General features: G+C 32.7%; 2 protein-coding genes across 2 annotated transcripts; both read left to right on the top strand.

The window, feature by feature from the left end:
* Positions 1-1,143: 1,143 nt before the first annotated feature.
* LOC140883568 (phragmoplastin DRP1E-like) lies at positions 1,144-6,633 on the top strand. Its single transcript, XM_073290092.1, has 15 exons — positions 1,144-1,432; positions 1,613-1,676; positions 1,783-1,890; positions 2,289-2,390; positions 2,533-2,583; positions 2,654-2,715; positions 3,045-3,135; positions 3,243-3,307; positions 3,970-4,164; positions 4,280-4,399; positions 4,476-4,546; positions 4,804-5,029; positions 5,114-5,164; positions 5,252-5,659; positions 6,260-6,633. Exons 1-15 carry the CDS (start codon positions 1,292-1,294, stop codon positions 6,386-6,388), a joined length of 1,884 nt encoding a protein of 627 aa, XP_073146193.1. The 5' UTR covers positions 1,144-1,291; the 3' UTR covers positions 6,389-6,633.
* A 5,086-nt stretch (positions 6,634-11,719) lies between these two features.
* Positions 11,720-12,840, top strand: LOC140883569 (zinc finger protein ZAT9-like). The gene has a single exon (XM_073290093.1). It carries the CDS (start codon positions 11,845-11,847, stop codon positions 12,736-12,738), a length of 894 nt encoding a protein of 297 aa, XP_073146194.1. The 5' UTR covers positions 11,720-11,844; the 3' UTR covers positions 12,739-12,840.
* Positions 12,841-14,937: the final 2,097 nt, after the last annotated feature.

The raw sequence follows: 14,937 nt of genomic DNA, 5'->3' as shown, positions 1-14,937 counted from the left end.
AAAATCATGTTCAATCGAATATACTAACCAACTGAAACTTTTCTTATAATCCAACGATACGTGAGCAATCAGAAAAAATAATTATGATTGAATCACTATATCACAAAATTTGAGCTCCACCTTGACACAATTGAGTATTCACCAAATGGTCAATGCTTCATTGTTAACCATGAAACATGAAGAGAAAAAAAACTTCACAAAAAGCTAGCTATAGTTTATGGGCTCGCTAGGTTCCAATTCCGAAACCCTAGAATTTGGGCATTCGTTCGAGAAAAAAATTATATCATCCAAAAAATGAAACAAAAATGAAACATAACACTAATAAACACAATGTATCACAAAAATTACCAGAAATTACACAATGCCTTGGAATTTCAATATTCCGAAACCCTAGAATTTGGGCATTCGTTCGAAAAAAATTATATCATCCAAAAAATGAAACATTACACACTAATAAACACAATGTATCACAAAATTACCAAAAATTACACAATGCCTTGGAATTTCAATACACTAGAATTCGGGCATTTGATCGAAAAAAATTAAATCATCTAAAACTTAAACAAAAATGAAACACTATACACTAATAAACACAGTGTATCACAAAAATTATCGAAAACAGATGCCTTGGAGAATTTCAATATCCAAATCACCAAAAGAAGAGAAAATAGGTTTTGTTACATCTCGATAATATTGGATAATGATTATCTTACTAACCTTCGTTGCGCTAGCTACAAGAGCGATGATGCTACACTTCTAGGGCCTGAATTCTTTTCTTCTCCGTTGAAAAGATGCTCAGAAAAATCGAGCTAAGAAAGATGATTCTACTGAGTGATGTTGCCGCTGAAACTTTAAAAGGGAGGAATAAATGTTGCGGTATTCTTGTGGATTTAAATAATTCTCAAGGGCAATACGGTATTATCTCATCAAAAGGGAGTTAAAACAAAGAATTAAAATTTATTGGGGACTGATTCCGGTAGAAGTCTGACACAGGGACTGTTCTCAAATTGAAAAGTAGGTGTGGGGATTTATTCCCAATTTCCCGATGAATTAATATTAATTTTATCTGAAAACCCAAATAAATAAATAAATAAATAATAAATAAATAAATAAAGTCCACAACAGTTTGAATTGGGTCCTCCAAACTCTCAATCCTCTCTCTCTCTCTCTCTCACTCAGTCACAGTTAACTCTTACATCGAGCACTTTGAATTCCACAGTAGTTATCTCAATTTTGATTCAGATCCAATTTCTGAGTAATTGCACATAAGCAAGCTGAAATCTTGGGACGAATGGCGACAATGGAGAGCTTAATTGGACTGGTGAACCGAATTCAGAGGGCTTGCACCGCCCTCGGTGACTACGGCGGCGGAGACCAAGCCTTTTCTTCTCTGTGGGACGCTTTGCCGTCCGTTGCCGTTGTCGGTGGTCAGGTCATCAGCATCTTTGTGGTTCTAACTGTTTCAACTATTATTGCTGCGTATTTTATGAGAGTTGGATGGAGTTTTTTCAAGTTTATTTTCTTGGGGTTCATATTTGCTTTTCTTTTCTTTTGTTTTGGTTTTGGTTTTGGTTTTTGTAATTTTTTTGGGTGTGTGTTTTGTGCTAAACAGAGTTCGGGAAAGTCCTCAGTTTTGGAGAGCGTAGTGGGGCGAGATTTTCTGCCTCGAGGCTCTGGTTTGTGTTTTTTTTAAAATTATTGTTTAGTAATTTCTGAGTTAAATTTGAGTTTACATCTTTGGAAATTGTTGATCTCTTTGTGTTATTTGACTGTTGAGTTCAGGCATTGTTACGAGAAGGCCATTGGTATTGCAGCTGCAGAAAACAGAAGATGGGCAAGAGGAATATGCTGAGTTCGGGCATTTACCACGGAGACGATTCACCGATTTCTGTATGTGCAATTTCTGCTGTTATCTGTCATGTTTTTAGTAGAAATTTTGCATGAAACTTTGGGTTTCTGATAATTGGTGTGTTTTGTGTTGCCTTTGTTTTAGCCTCCCCTCCACACTCAGTGTAAAGTTTTTAAGTAGAATAATAGACACCCCTATCAAACACTACGATAGTTGTTTTTGTTATAGTTTGTGTAATTTGGAATGAAATAAGAAACCGGGGGCGATGTAGTTAGGTCACGGCTCAGTGCCTAGTTCCGATTCGTGTTCTGAAGAGCAAATAGCATAAGGTAGAGCACAATTGTTATCCTATTTCAGGAAATGGCTTGCTTTCTGGGTTTTGAAAACTGGTGTTGAGTAGATTGGGAAAATGTTTATGCCTTCTCATTTTCATTTACAGCTCTGGTTCGTAAAGAAATTCAAGATGAAACTGATAGAGTGACGGGGAAGACAAAACAGATTTCTCCAATTCCTATTCACTTAAGTATATACTCCCCAAATGGTATGTTGTTCTTGTTGAGCTATTTTATTTTTTCCTTTTGCTCAGAATGTTGGTTTTCATATCCAAAGTTTCTAAATTAAATATATACTTATTTACCTAAGGTTTACGGCTACGGATGTTTTTGCTTTGTCATAAATTGCAGTGGTCAACCTAACACTGATTGATCTGCCTGGTTTAACTAAAGTTGCTGTTGGTAAGTTTCTGTTCAGACAGTTTTTATGTTGATGTGGACTGTATCTGACATAGACATGCATTCTCTTCAGAGGGGCAACCAGAAAGTATAGTTCAAGAGATTGAAAATATGGTTCGCAATTATGTTGAGAAGGCAAGATAATAATTTTTTGTTGTTCTTCAAGTACATTTATTGTTTGCATCAACATGCTTCTTTCTGAAAAATATTAACCGTTAAATTATGATGAACATTTTAATTTCAGAAAAGAAAAAATATATATGTATATATGATGAACATTTAAGTATTTATAAGAAATGTAGACAAATTCAGGTGCTTTGGACAGTTGCCATTTATCTACACTTTGCTCCACACATTGCTTTTCTCTTTTTTTTGGTGGGGTTTTTAATTTTTTTTTTTTTCTCAGTATGATTTTAAGTGTCAGTTCTGATAGAAAATACATTTGTTATCTGCACCACATGCAGCCAAACTGCATCATATTGGCAATATCTCCGGCAAACCAAGATATTGCAACCTCAGATGCCATTAAGTTGGCAAGGGAAGTTGATGCAACAGGTATTTTTAACTTATCATTTGATAAATTGATATTATGAATGTTAATATATTTATGTTATATTACTTTATATTGCCGTTTTGAAATTTGAAATTTGCAATATTGGTAGGTGAACGCACATTTGGAGTGCTAACAAAGCTAGATCTGATGGACAAAGGAACTCATGCACTTGATGTAAAAGCTCTACCCCCGCTCTCACAGTTCCACAAGGGCACTACCAGTGAACATTTGCCCACTCACTATGGAATAATGAAAATAAATAATTAAAAGAGTAGCTGGAAGCCTGGAACACAGTTTGTCCCTTGGAGGAACATTTTGCCTTTTAGGAACCTAGAAACAGGAATTACCTCTTCCATGAGAATATAATTTATTAAAACTTTGAGAAGGTAAAAACCAAACTAATGATTATTAAGTATACAATCAGAGGCACCCAAAAGGTTTACCTTCTTCCATGAGAATATAATTTATTAAAACTTTGAGAAGGTAAATCTTTTGGGTGCCTCTGATTGTAAACTTAATAATCATTAGTTTGGTTTTAAACTTAATATCATCAGTTCGGTTTTAAATGCAAGGAAGATTGTAAACTATTTTCTAACATGAAAATGTTTTCTTTTCTGCTTGTCTTTCTATTAGTTAGTTCCAAACATCGGTTGGAAGATGTCTTATTATTCAATTCTATATTCTAATATTTATGAATGGATATCATTTCTTCGATATCAAAAAAGCTAGCCATAGTCTTCTAGTGGTTTTCCTCATCCTCGTTTCTTCTTCCCAAACCTCTTCTTTTTAATTTCATTTAACGATAGAAAGTTCCCCTGATTGTATGATTTTCTTAGGTTCTTGAAGGAAGATCTTATCGTTTACAACATCCCTGGGTGGGTATTGTGAACCGCTCCCAGGCAGATATAAATAAAAATGTTGATATGCTAGCTGCTAGGCGGAAGGAGCGCGATTATTTTGCTTCAAGTGCTGACTATGGACACCTGTCAAGTAAAATGGGCTCTGAATATCTGGCAAAGCTTCTCTCGAAAGTATATTTTGTTTCTCTTTTCATTTGGCATCCTGTTTGCATTGGATGACTGGTGTTCATATGCTTGAATTTATGTTAGAGCTCAGTGCTCATATTGTTGAATGGTTTGATTTCAGCACTTGGAATCTGTTATTCGGGCAAGAATACCGAGTATCACTTCTTTGATAAACAAAAGCATTGATGAACTTGAATCTGAGCTGGACCACCTCGGAAGGCCAATTGCTGTTGATGCCGGGGTTAATTTCTTGCCTTCCTTGTTGCGATTATCAAATTTGAATTATCAATATGTCAGCAACTGAACGTATGTTTCAGGCTCAATTATACACCATCTTGGAACTTTGCCGTGCTTTTGACAAGATATTCAAGGAACATTTGGATGGAGGGTATGCTTGTCCTTGTGCTCCCTCCCCCCTCCTCCCCCGTCTGTTTGGTTAGATCGGATGTATGGTAACATCTAACTTAGACGTGGACAAATTATTCTTCAAAAACTCTTTTCTATAATCGCCATCTTTTTTGGTTATCATGACCTTCAAGACATTATAATACTTAGATAAGGCCTATTTGATTGCCCTTGCTTTCAAAACTATATCATCTTTGCTGACAAATTACTCTAATCAGCAACGTGTATTATTAATGTCAGGCGACCAGGAGGTGATAGAATTTATGGAGTTTTTGACAATCAGCTTCCAGCTGCTTTGAGAAAACTTCCATTTGATCGTCATCTATCCATTCAGAACGTGAGAAAAATTGTTTCAGAATCCGATGGTTATCAACCACACTTGATTGCACCTGAGCAAGGTTATCGACGCCTCATTGAGGGTTCATTAAATTATTTTAGGGGGCCTGCTGAAGCCTCTGTAGATGCTGTAAGTCTCTCGGATCCTTCTTTTCCTCATGCTACGGTTTTTCTCTTGCTGCCTCCATGACTGACCTACAAAACTTTCGTTCAGGTTCACTTTGTCTTGAAGGAACTAGTGAGGAAGTCAATTGGGGAGTGTCAGGTCATTCTATAATCTCAATTGCCCTGCCATAATTTGGTTTTAGTTGACACGCAGATCACTCATTTCTAAATATTTTGTGCCAAATAGGAATTGAGACGATTTCCAACTCTGCAATCAGCAATAGCTGGAGCAGGAAATCAGTCTTTGGAAAAATTTCGCGAGGAGGGCAAGAAAACAGTTACCAGATTGGTTGACATGGAATCTTCATATCTCACCGTTGATTTCTTCCGAAGACTTCCGCAGGAAATTGAGAAAGTAGGAAACCAAGGGGGAAAACCACGTGAAAATACACGAGAAAACTCAGCTGCCACCCCAGCCTCTGATCGTTACGCAGATGGACATTTCAGGAGGATAGGGTCGAATGTATCATCTTACATAAATATGATATCTGAGACTCTGAGGAACTCAATTCCAAAGGCTGTGGTTTATTGTCAAGTTAAGGAGGCCAAGCAGAATTTACTTCATTACTTTTACACTCAAATTGGGAAGAAAGAGGTATTTAGTTTGGTTATCCTTTCTTTGTTTATACCAAATTCTTTCTCCTTTTCTTTGGGCTAAGCAAAATATAATATCAAAAATAATTGATTATGTCAACGATTTAATCAAAATTTTAAATTGACTTTTTACTTAGAAATAACGGATGAGAGATTAAAAAAAAAATCAAAATAACAAATGGGATTTTCACTATGTTGTCCAAACTTATGTTTTGACCATTGTCATTAGCTGATATACACGATAGCCGGATAATTGTTGCTCACATGTAACCATACAATTCTTATGATCTACCAAAATACTTTGGAATCCAACCAATTAAATTTGATGTAGTATGTGTTTTTTTCTTTAAATCAAGCATCTGTCACTGTACTATAAACTATGTCTGAGGTAATATTGTAAAACTCAAACCATTAAATACACGGTATGTTTCAGCTGTTTTACCACTGAAAAATGAGAATGATTATTGTCCGCTGTGACCCAAATTTTTTAAACTTTTATATATGTTAGTCATTGGAATTGTTTATCTGACAATGAGAATGGTTTCGTGGGTTTCATTTGTCAACTCGTTCTTTTCCTCAGACTTATTGGATGATTTTGCAGGGTAAGCAACTTTCAGATTTATTGGACGAAGATCCCGCACTGATGGAGAGGCGGCAGCAATGTGCTAAAAGGCTTGAATTGTACAAGAAAGCACGGGATGAGATTGATTCTGCATCATGGGTTCGTTGAGATCCGATGAATGTTTAAAATATTTGTCTGTGTCCATGTAGGAATGGTAGTTCATGATGGTTGCAGAACCTCCTTGATTACTAACCCAGGTTTGCAGTATGTTTAATACCCTTATGAAATTTATTATTACATTGTTTAGGCTTCACGTTATGTTTGGTTTTTCTCTGTTGTAAATGTAAGAATTCTTTTCCATGCAATGAATTTGTGTGCTTTGTGCAATGAAACTGTCTTTGGTTGCTTGTGGCTATGAGAATGTGTTAAATTTGGCGCGCACTCAGTTAATCGTTGTTGAAGAGTGTTGGAACGTGTCTAAATATTTATCGTGTTCTGTTTCAAATTACGTGCCATATATGATATCGATTTCTATAAAATGTCAGTTTAAAACCCTGAATAATAGCACTCGAAACCTCATCTATGAGTTGAATATACACTTGGGACAATCTCTCAACGTTAGGTTGAACTCAACCCATTTTAGGACGATTTGACCACATCATATGCGTCGGCATTGACAAATAGATGTTCCTTCACTATATCTACCATCATCACTTGTAATATCTTAGGCAGCACTTTGGCTTACGTATGTTGGGCATGCCCCTTCCCTTGACATTATTGTCCATGCTTTTTCATCATCTTTTTTGATTGTGTTTGCTCACGTTATTAACAATTAAATATTCATACATAGTCTGAGAGCCATCTTGATTTCTATTAAAGTATACTTTTTAATATTCTTTTGTATGCATTCATATGCTTCAGTTTCCTTTCCTGACATGAAGTCATGAATGAGTGCAACGTGAAGACATTTATGTTCAGTTGCATTTGGATTTATAGACTTGAAGTTGAAGGATTTCAAATCCGTAATAACAAATCTATTGATTTGTTTTGATACATCCATTTGATAATGTATTTATCTTCTACTGGTTATTTTTTCAGATAGATATTGTGGATTTCAAATCGATTCGAAATTATTCTTTAAGGTTGCGTTTGGATGAAAGTATTTTAAATTTATGGATTTCTATTACAATTTTAGTGTTAACAATGAAACATAGAGAAATCTTAAATTCATAATTTGATTATTTAGTTAGATGGATTTCAAATGATCACTTTATTGGATGAACTTAAAATCCATCATGATTATCATGAGATATTATATAAACATGAAAGAAGTAGATTTGGGTAGTATTTGGGAGAGTTTCTAGAAAACATTTATCAGTTTTTTTCGTTAACAAAAATTTAAAATTTTGTTAACGAAAAGCTGAGAAGTGCTTTCTAAAAGCTACTTCCAAACACTACCTTGATGTTTATGATCATTCTTTTCTGAACAACAAAAGTACATTTGAATTTTATGGATTTGAAATATTTACATCCAGGCCAACTTAAAATATTTTATCAAATCTTTTAATTCAAATGGGACATTCTGTTATGAATCATCATCAGATGTATGTGGTTTATTTGAAATATATAATATAATCTAGAATTCACGTATCTTTCTATTTAATATTTATCCAGTTTAGTACATAATATATCAGAAGAAATGCTTCTTAATTATATAATATTTACCATTAGAGGTGTGTGGCTCGTTTGGAATATACATAAAAGTCTCATATTTCCAATATCACAATTTATCCTGTTAAATTGCCCTTCATCGATATCACACGATTACACACTAAATAAAATAATTTTTAATTTATTTATAATGAGAGGAAGTACAAAATATCACAATATATCGGTGATATAAATTTCAAAACAAAAATTGGATTAAATTTTTTTTACCAGATTAAAAATTTCTAGGAAATAATAAATTTGTAACATGAGAAAACCCTAGTCAACTAAGGTTAGTCGTGAGTCATGACTCGATAAATGTGTAGAAAATCGTCATAGAAAGTTTGACTTCTTTGTGAGCTAAAATGTCTTCATAGAATTAATGAAACACTACTGAAAAACAAGTGCATTGACTTAGTAATTTTACCCACCTTTTCTCACTCGGTGGCACCGATCACCTATGCTCCATTAATATATAGTATTTTCAAATATTATATACTCCATCGTTTCGATTGTATAGACCATGCTTTCTTTTTAACTTATCCCAAATTTATAAACATATACCATATTTAATAATAAATTTTTACACTCTTTTACTAATATACTCATGTTAATTACATCTTGTACAACCATATTTTGAATACATCAAATAGGGATAAAATTGGAAGTGTGTGCATAATTTGTCTTCTCAAGTAAAACTATATAATTGAGACGGATGAAGTATTAATTTAATAATATTGTTTGATAAATATTATTATTATGATAAGGCTTCGACTATAGAGATGCCAACTAATTAAATATTTGGTGAACGCAAAGCATTTCTTGGGGTTACTATGATCGTCTCTAATATTATTTTGTCACGTCCCGGGTTCAAGCCCGCAAATCGTTTTTGATATCATTCTGTCACTGCAGAATGGACCCTTATCGCAATTATTTTGTATTCGTCATTGCTTTACAAAAAAGATTCATCTAAATTGTTATAGAAGTACATTGTCTCCCATTATAAACTCATTTTAAATCTCTTATTTTTCTCACGTGGGACATTAGTATCACAAATTAAATATGAGGAAATTATTACAAAAAAATCCCATTAAATTAAATATCTACACAGTATTTTATTGAATTTTTTTTTACTCAGAGGGTTTTATTTTATATTTATAATATTAAAGGATTATAATCAATATTTACGTTGAATAAAATATTCAAATAATTGAAAATAAAAATCAAAACAATAAAGTTAAAAGTAGGCAAGCTAAACAACTAAATGAGGTCCATCAATTTTAGCCCCAACGAAACGGCATTTACTTGCCCACAATACTCCATTCTCAACGGAGGAGGTTAGAGGAAAAGATTCGACCCCATTTTAATAGTAACACTTGCCTATGCAATTTGAACTTTTCTAATTTACTATTAGCAGCTATTATTATTATTATTATTATTATTATTATTATTATTATTATTATTATTATTATTATTATTATTAAATTTTTGGACGTAAGATTTGGATTAAATGGAGATAGTTTTGCGTGTAAGTGAATTTACCATAATACTCATACAATTTTTTCGTTATCTAACATTAAATAAACAAAGTGCCAAAATCGAAAATAACGAAGTTAGTTTAAAAGATTTGTGCTTAGTAATATACTAGGTAGCCATCCTATACGTACTTTGTGTGTGTAACATAATAATATGAATATTATGTATTGTGTATGTTTTGTTCTTAAAATTCTTTCTCATGAATTTGTTTTTTTTAATGTAAAACTAACTATATGTATTAAATCTGAAATGTGTGAATTCAACAAAGTTAGTTATGTTAGGGCTAGTACTTTATTAAGTGCGTGTGTCTGCGTGTATTCGTTTCCATAATATAATTTGGCCATTTTTTGTCCTTTTTCTGCACTATTTTTGCATTAGAAATTCAAGCAAAGATACAAAAGTAAAGCAGGGATTCTGAAAATCAACCATAATTGATTGCACGTTTGTTATCTATCCTCCATTAAAACAATATTCTAGTGTAAATGGGTGATTTTGGTCAAAGTCAAGAACTTCCTGCACCAATTCTTGGACCCTTTACACCCCACCTGAAAATAATGGCAAAGTCTGAAAGTTAAGTTATTAACATTTGATTTAATATTGTGAGCACTAACTTCACATTCTAAGATTTCAAAGATGAAATTCTTGACGGGGAAAATTGTCAAATTGGTCACGTAAGCTGTCATGTTTTCAATTTTTGTCCTCTAATTTGTCAAAATTAAATATTAATCTGGTAAATTTGTCTTTTGTTAGTTCTTGTCTTTTATCGCCTGGAAATGTTTTCATAACATCAAAAAAATTGTTAACGTATTCAACACCATATCAACATTCGGAAAAAAAATAAGACTAAAATATGACTGAAATTCAACTTCAACAAGTTAAATGGCTAAAATATAAAACATAACAACTTATGGGACTTATAAATTGATTGTTCCCCTTCTTAATAGACTTGATCTTTTCATATTGTCTTCTTATGGAACCTTGAAATTAAATTCAAACTTTTTGTCAAATTTAAATTTATCTAAGTCATTTACAATTACACTCAGTTATACTCGGATAGAATTTCAATTAGTTATACACATCTAACAAATTGCTCATATATATCAACTTATATAATTTGTTAAGATCCTATCCAGAATCTATAATGATTCTAGGATATCCTTGCATATCTCATGTCATTCGATGGTGATTAAGAATATATATTTGTATAACAAGAAATGTAGTATAAAATATAACAAAATATTACATATTCAGTTCTGAACGGGGGCCAAGGTACACACATTAGCAACAACACCAAAAGTAAACAATTTTTTTTGGTATTTTAAAATTTAAAATTCACGAAAGCTTTTGACAGTCTAAAGGATTAATTTTGTGAAACGAATATCTTTTTTAGATCACTCATGAAAAAATAATACTATTTTTATGCCAAAAATATATATATTTTTTATTATAAATATGATTAGAATTACTTGTCATGAGATCGTTTTCCAAGAAACATAATCTAGATTAATTTGAACCATCTAATCTTTAAGATTAGTGATCACGCATGTGTCACACTTCTTTTCTTTTTTTTTTTTTGAAAAGTAAAAAATAAAAAATAGCTCAATGTTGGACTTTTGTGGTTACAACAATCCCATCAGTTTTTCTGAATTAAAAAAAAATAAAATCCGGTTTCGAATTTATTGTATTTTATAATATTTTCGCAAATATTATCACGATCGATACTTATTAATGTAATTAATAGGTAATGCAATTTGACCTTCTTCTACTATATTATTGTTGCACACACTTTATAGGCAATCTAAAAAAAAAAATTGTGGACACTAGAAAGTATAGTCAATGGAAGATTTCGTAGGAAAAACTTCAATGCTAACAGAAATTGTAGAATTATGTGAAAGTCAATGGGTTTTTAGAGAATATTGTTAAAATCCAAAACCCATATAAATTATTTGATATCCAATTTTTAAATCACTTATAAATTTTTTGGGTCAACTCTTTACTTCAAGGATCTTGTTGAATTGTAAGGCTATAACAGTTACATTATATTAAATACTAGTCCGCATGTTACACGTCCATCTTTGCCTTAAAGAAAATGCAACTTTAATGAAGTTTTCCTTATTAATTGCGTTTTTTTGCCGTTTCAAAGAAAATATATAAACTCAAATTAAATCCCAAATCTTGTCACATAATTAATATCATATATATATATATATATATATATATATATTTCATTGCTAGGGTGAAAGAATGCTTGTTACCTACTCCTTAAACGTTCAAACAAACAGAGCATCTGCAGAGACACTCCAACAATATTTTCAAGAACCAAAAAACACACTCAGTGTGTGAAAAAAAGGCATCTTTTTTGTTCATATATTTTGTCTACGATGGAGAGTGCACACAGATGCAAGCTTTGTTTCAAGAATTTCGCTAATGGGAAAGCTCTTGGAGGGCACATGAGATCTCATGTCATGAATCCAAGAAAGGGATTAAAGCGTGAGAAGGTCGATGACCCTTTCGAGATTAATCTAGAAGATTCTCGATCGTGTTTGTCCATTTCATCTCGATCATCGTCCGAAGAGGAGAAGTGGGAGATTAATTTCGAAAAGGGATCGGTTTCAGAGTTCTGTTCTGTTGAAGTTCAAGATTGGGAGAGCGAAACCGATTCGTCGAGGAAAGAATATAATTTGGTCGGAAGAAGGCTGATCAAAAGGTCGTCTAGAAATTTGTTACAAATCAAGAACTCATCGGAGACGACGGAGGCGGCCTTGAGCTCGATTTCGGACACGACGACGGAGGACGAAGACGTCGCTTATTGCTTGATGATGCTGTCCAGAGACAAGTGGAAAAGGGAGGAAAAAGAAAAGGGGTTAATGGGAGATGATTATCACCAAGAATATTCTGATGTTTTGAAAGTGAATAAAGGTGGTAGTAGTAGTAGTAGTAAAGTAGTTAGAGGCAAGTATAGGTGCAAGACATGTAACGAGTTGTTTAGGTCTTATCAGGCACTTGGTGGGCACAGGGCCAGCCACAAGAAAATTAAGGTCAACCCGCCGGCGTCGACTTCCGAGATGGCTCGCCGTGGTGGCGGTCCGGTGGCGGCTGCTGCGGTGGAGAGGGTACATGAGTGCCCTTTCTGTGATAGGGTGTTCGCTTCAGGTCAGGCACTTGGAGGGCACAAAAGGTCACATTTTGTGGGTGCTAGTGTTTCAAGAAATATTGGTGGAATTTTGAGCATTGATCTTAATCTCCCTGCGCCAGTCGATGATGATGGCACGTAACATATATATCCTAGTTTAGGTACCGAAGTCATTCTATGTACTTTCGTGGATCTAAAATTATGTGACATTTGATTTTATTTTGTTTATATATTTGAAGTTATAAGTTTTAAAACCATTAAACAAAGAGTCCTGGTAGATGTATACTACATTTTTTTCATTTTCAATGGTAATAATAATAATAATAATAATAATAATAATAATAATAACTGGATTCAATGACATTTGTAATTTATCACGTAAAATGTAAACGTAAGTGTAACATCTTGATTTATTTATTTTTAAAAAAATAAAATCAGCTAGAAAGTGGTCAAAGTCAATGATGACCTTATTAAGTGCAATTGATATGGGGAAAAAAACTTATTTTTTTTGTAGTTTCGATATCAATATTACGAGAATTGGATATTTTAAATAAAATATAAAATATCAAAATTTTATATAATTTATTTTAACAATCTATGATTCTTTCACTTGGAAAAACTTTGGACTCATTCATTTTCTCCAATGTAATGTATATGCATATAATGGCCGCTTTCATTTTTCCCCAATATAATTAAATTCTTATTGAAAGTTAGATATTATTTAGGCCTCAACGAAGCATGCTCATAATATTGTGAATCCAATAATATATACCTATGAACTTTTGGGATTAGCTACGAGGGAAAGAAAAAGAAGAGAAAAGAAGTATTGTCAGAAGTAATGTTTTTTGTTCTTTTCCTTGATTCTGCAAGAACGTGATCAGTTGGGGGTGAAATTTTTTTATATTGATAATGCACATATATATCGATAAGGATGTTTAAGTTTGGAACGAGATATCGTATTTGAAATTTAATTGCAACAAACCCTTTTCCGGTTTATTTCAACCTACTTTTACAGACATTACCCCCATGATAGATTTAAGAGTCCTCATTTATCAATATATGCGGGGTCCACTAAAAAATAATTAACCCCAAATTTATTGGTAAATGCACACCGTTAGATCTTTCCCAACTTAAAAAAATATGCAAAAAAAAAAGAGGAATGATTTTGCAAGGAATGGATTGTAGTTTGAAATTCCGAAGAATTATTTGTATATGTTTACTATGTTTTAAATTCATTAAATTTTAGGATTTTGAACTGATAATGTTCAAATTTTCCTTTTTTTTTTTTTTTTATGCACGAGATTCTATTTATGATATTTTGCTTGGATATAAAAATACTCGATTAGGTTGATTTCATTTATAAAATAAAAATAAAAAATCGATTAGGCATTTATTATGAGCTCACTTTTCGTATTTGGTGGTCGTATTTGCCCATGTGATAGATATGAAAATACCAATTCAATGTGTGATAGATGAAAAAAATAATAAAAATCTAACTTCTGAAAACCGAACGAGTCGAGTCGAATTCGCAAATCGGCTGTTAGTTATAATCTCCTTGGTCGAATAATCAAGTTATGCGAGAAATGAGAAGGAACTGGGAATCATATTCTTGAAATGATACGAATACGCATTATGTTGGCTATGAATGATCTTCACACTGGAAATTGGAAAATATGAAAACTAAAGAAAAAGAAAGCCTGCTAGTTGTCTAAAATAGCAGAATGATTTTTTGGAAGATGATAAGCTGGGTCGAAGGCCCATTTCTATATGGCCTCGATATTAAATTAGTTGGGCCCAGGTTTTCCTTTATTGGGCCAAGGGAAGTCGTCTACCAGGTTTGTTGTGATGGCATTTAACGCCAAGATGACTTATCCATGCCCATCTGTGCCATCCTTTTTTGTCAAATAATTTTATTTAAGGAATACAGCCAAAATTGCACATTTTGTGTTTTGATCTTGTAACTATTCAATTTTGGATATTTTAATCATATAAGTTAAGTTATGTTTTGGTTTTAGTCTATTTTTAATGGAGTGTTAACGTGATATCGAAAAATATTAATGTGACGATTGCAAATACTTTCGTGACACTGAAAAACGATGATGCTTACGTCGCTACGTGAAAAAAACTAAAAACCAAAAATATCCTAACTTATGGGACCAAAATCAAAAATTTATTACTTAAAAGGCCAAAACACAAAACAAACAAACTTACAAACTATTTTGGCTATTATCCCTTCTTTTCTATATAGACTAGTAGAAAGATGCACACACAAATAAAGACCAAATCAAGTAATCTTTATGAAAGAATGACATGAAAAAGAGAGGTAATTATTTTCTACAAA

Source organism: Henckelia pumila, chromosome 2 (assembly GCF_033568475.1).
Source record: "Henckelia pumila isolate YLH828 chromosome 2, ASM3356847v2, whole genome shotgun sequence".
Classification (NCBI taxonomy): domain Eukaryota; kingdom Viridiplantae; phylum Streptophyta; class Magnoliopsida; order Lamiales; family Gesneriaceae; genus Henckelia; species Henckelia pumila.
Note: the sequence above shows the minus strand (reverse complement) of the source record. Positions and strands in the feature narration are given on the sequence as shown.

What these genes read in the sequence shown, in the direction of transcription:
- LOC140883568 (XM_073290092.1), top strand. Translation starts at nt 1,292, where the DNA reads ATGGCGACAATGGAGAGCTTAATTGGACTGGTGAACCGAATTCAGAGG. An exon ending in GAGACGATTCACCGATTTCT is followed by an intron (nt 1,891 to 2,288) that starts GTATGTGCAATT and finishes TTTCATTTACAG; the next exon opens with CTCTGGTTCGTAAAGAAATT. An exon ending in AGTCAATTGGGGAGTGTCAG is followed by an intron (nt 5,165 to 5,251) that starts GTCATTCTATAA and finishes TGTGCCAAATAG; the next exon opens with GAATTGAGACGATTTCCAAC.
- LOC140883569 (XM_073290093.1), top strand. Translation starts at nt 11,845, where the DNA reads ATGGAGAGTGCACACAGATGCAAGCTTTGTTTCAAGAATTTCGCTAAT.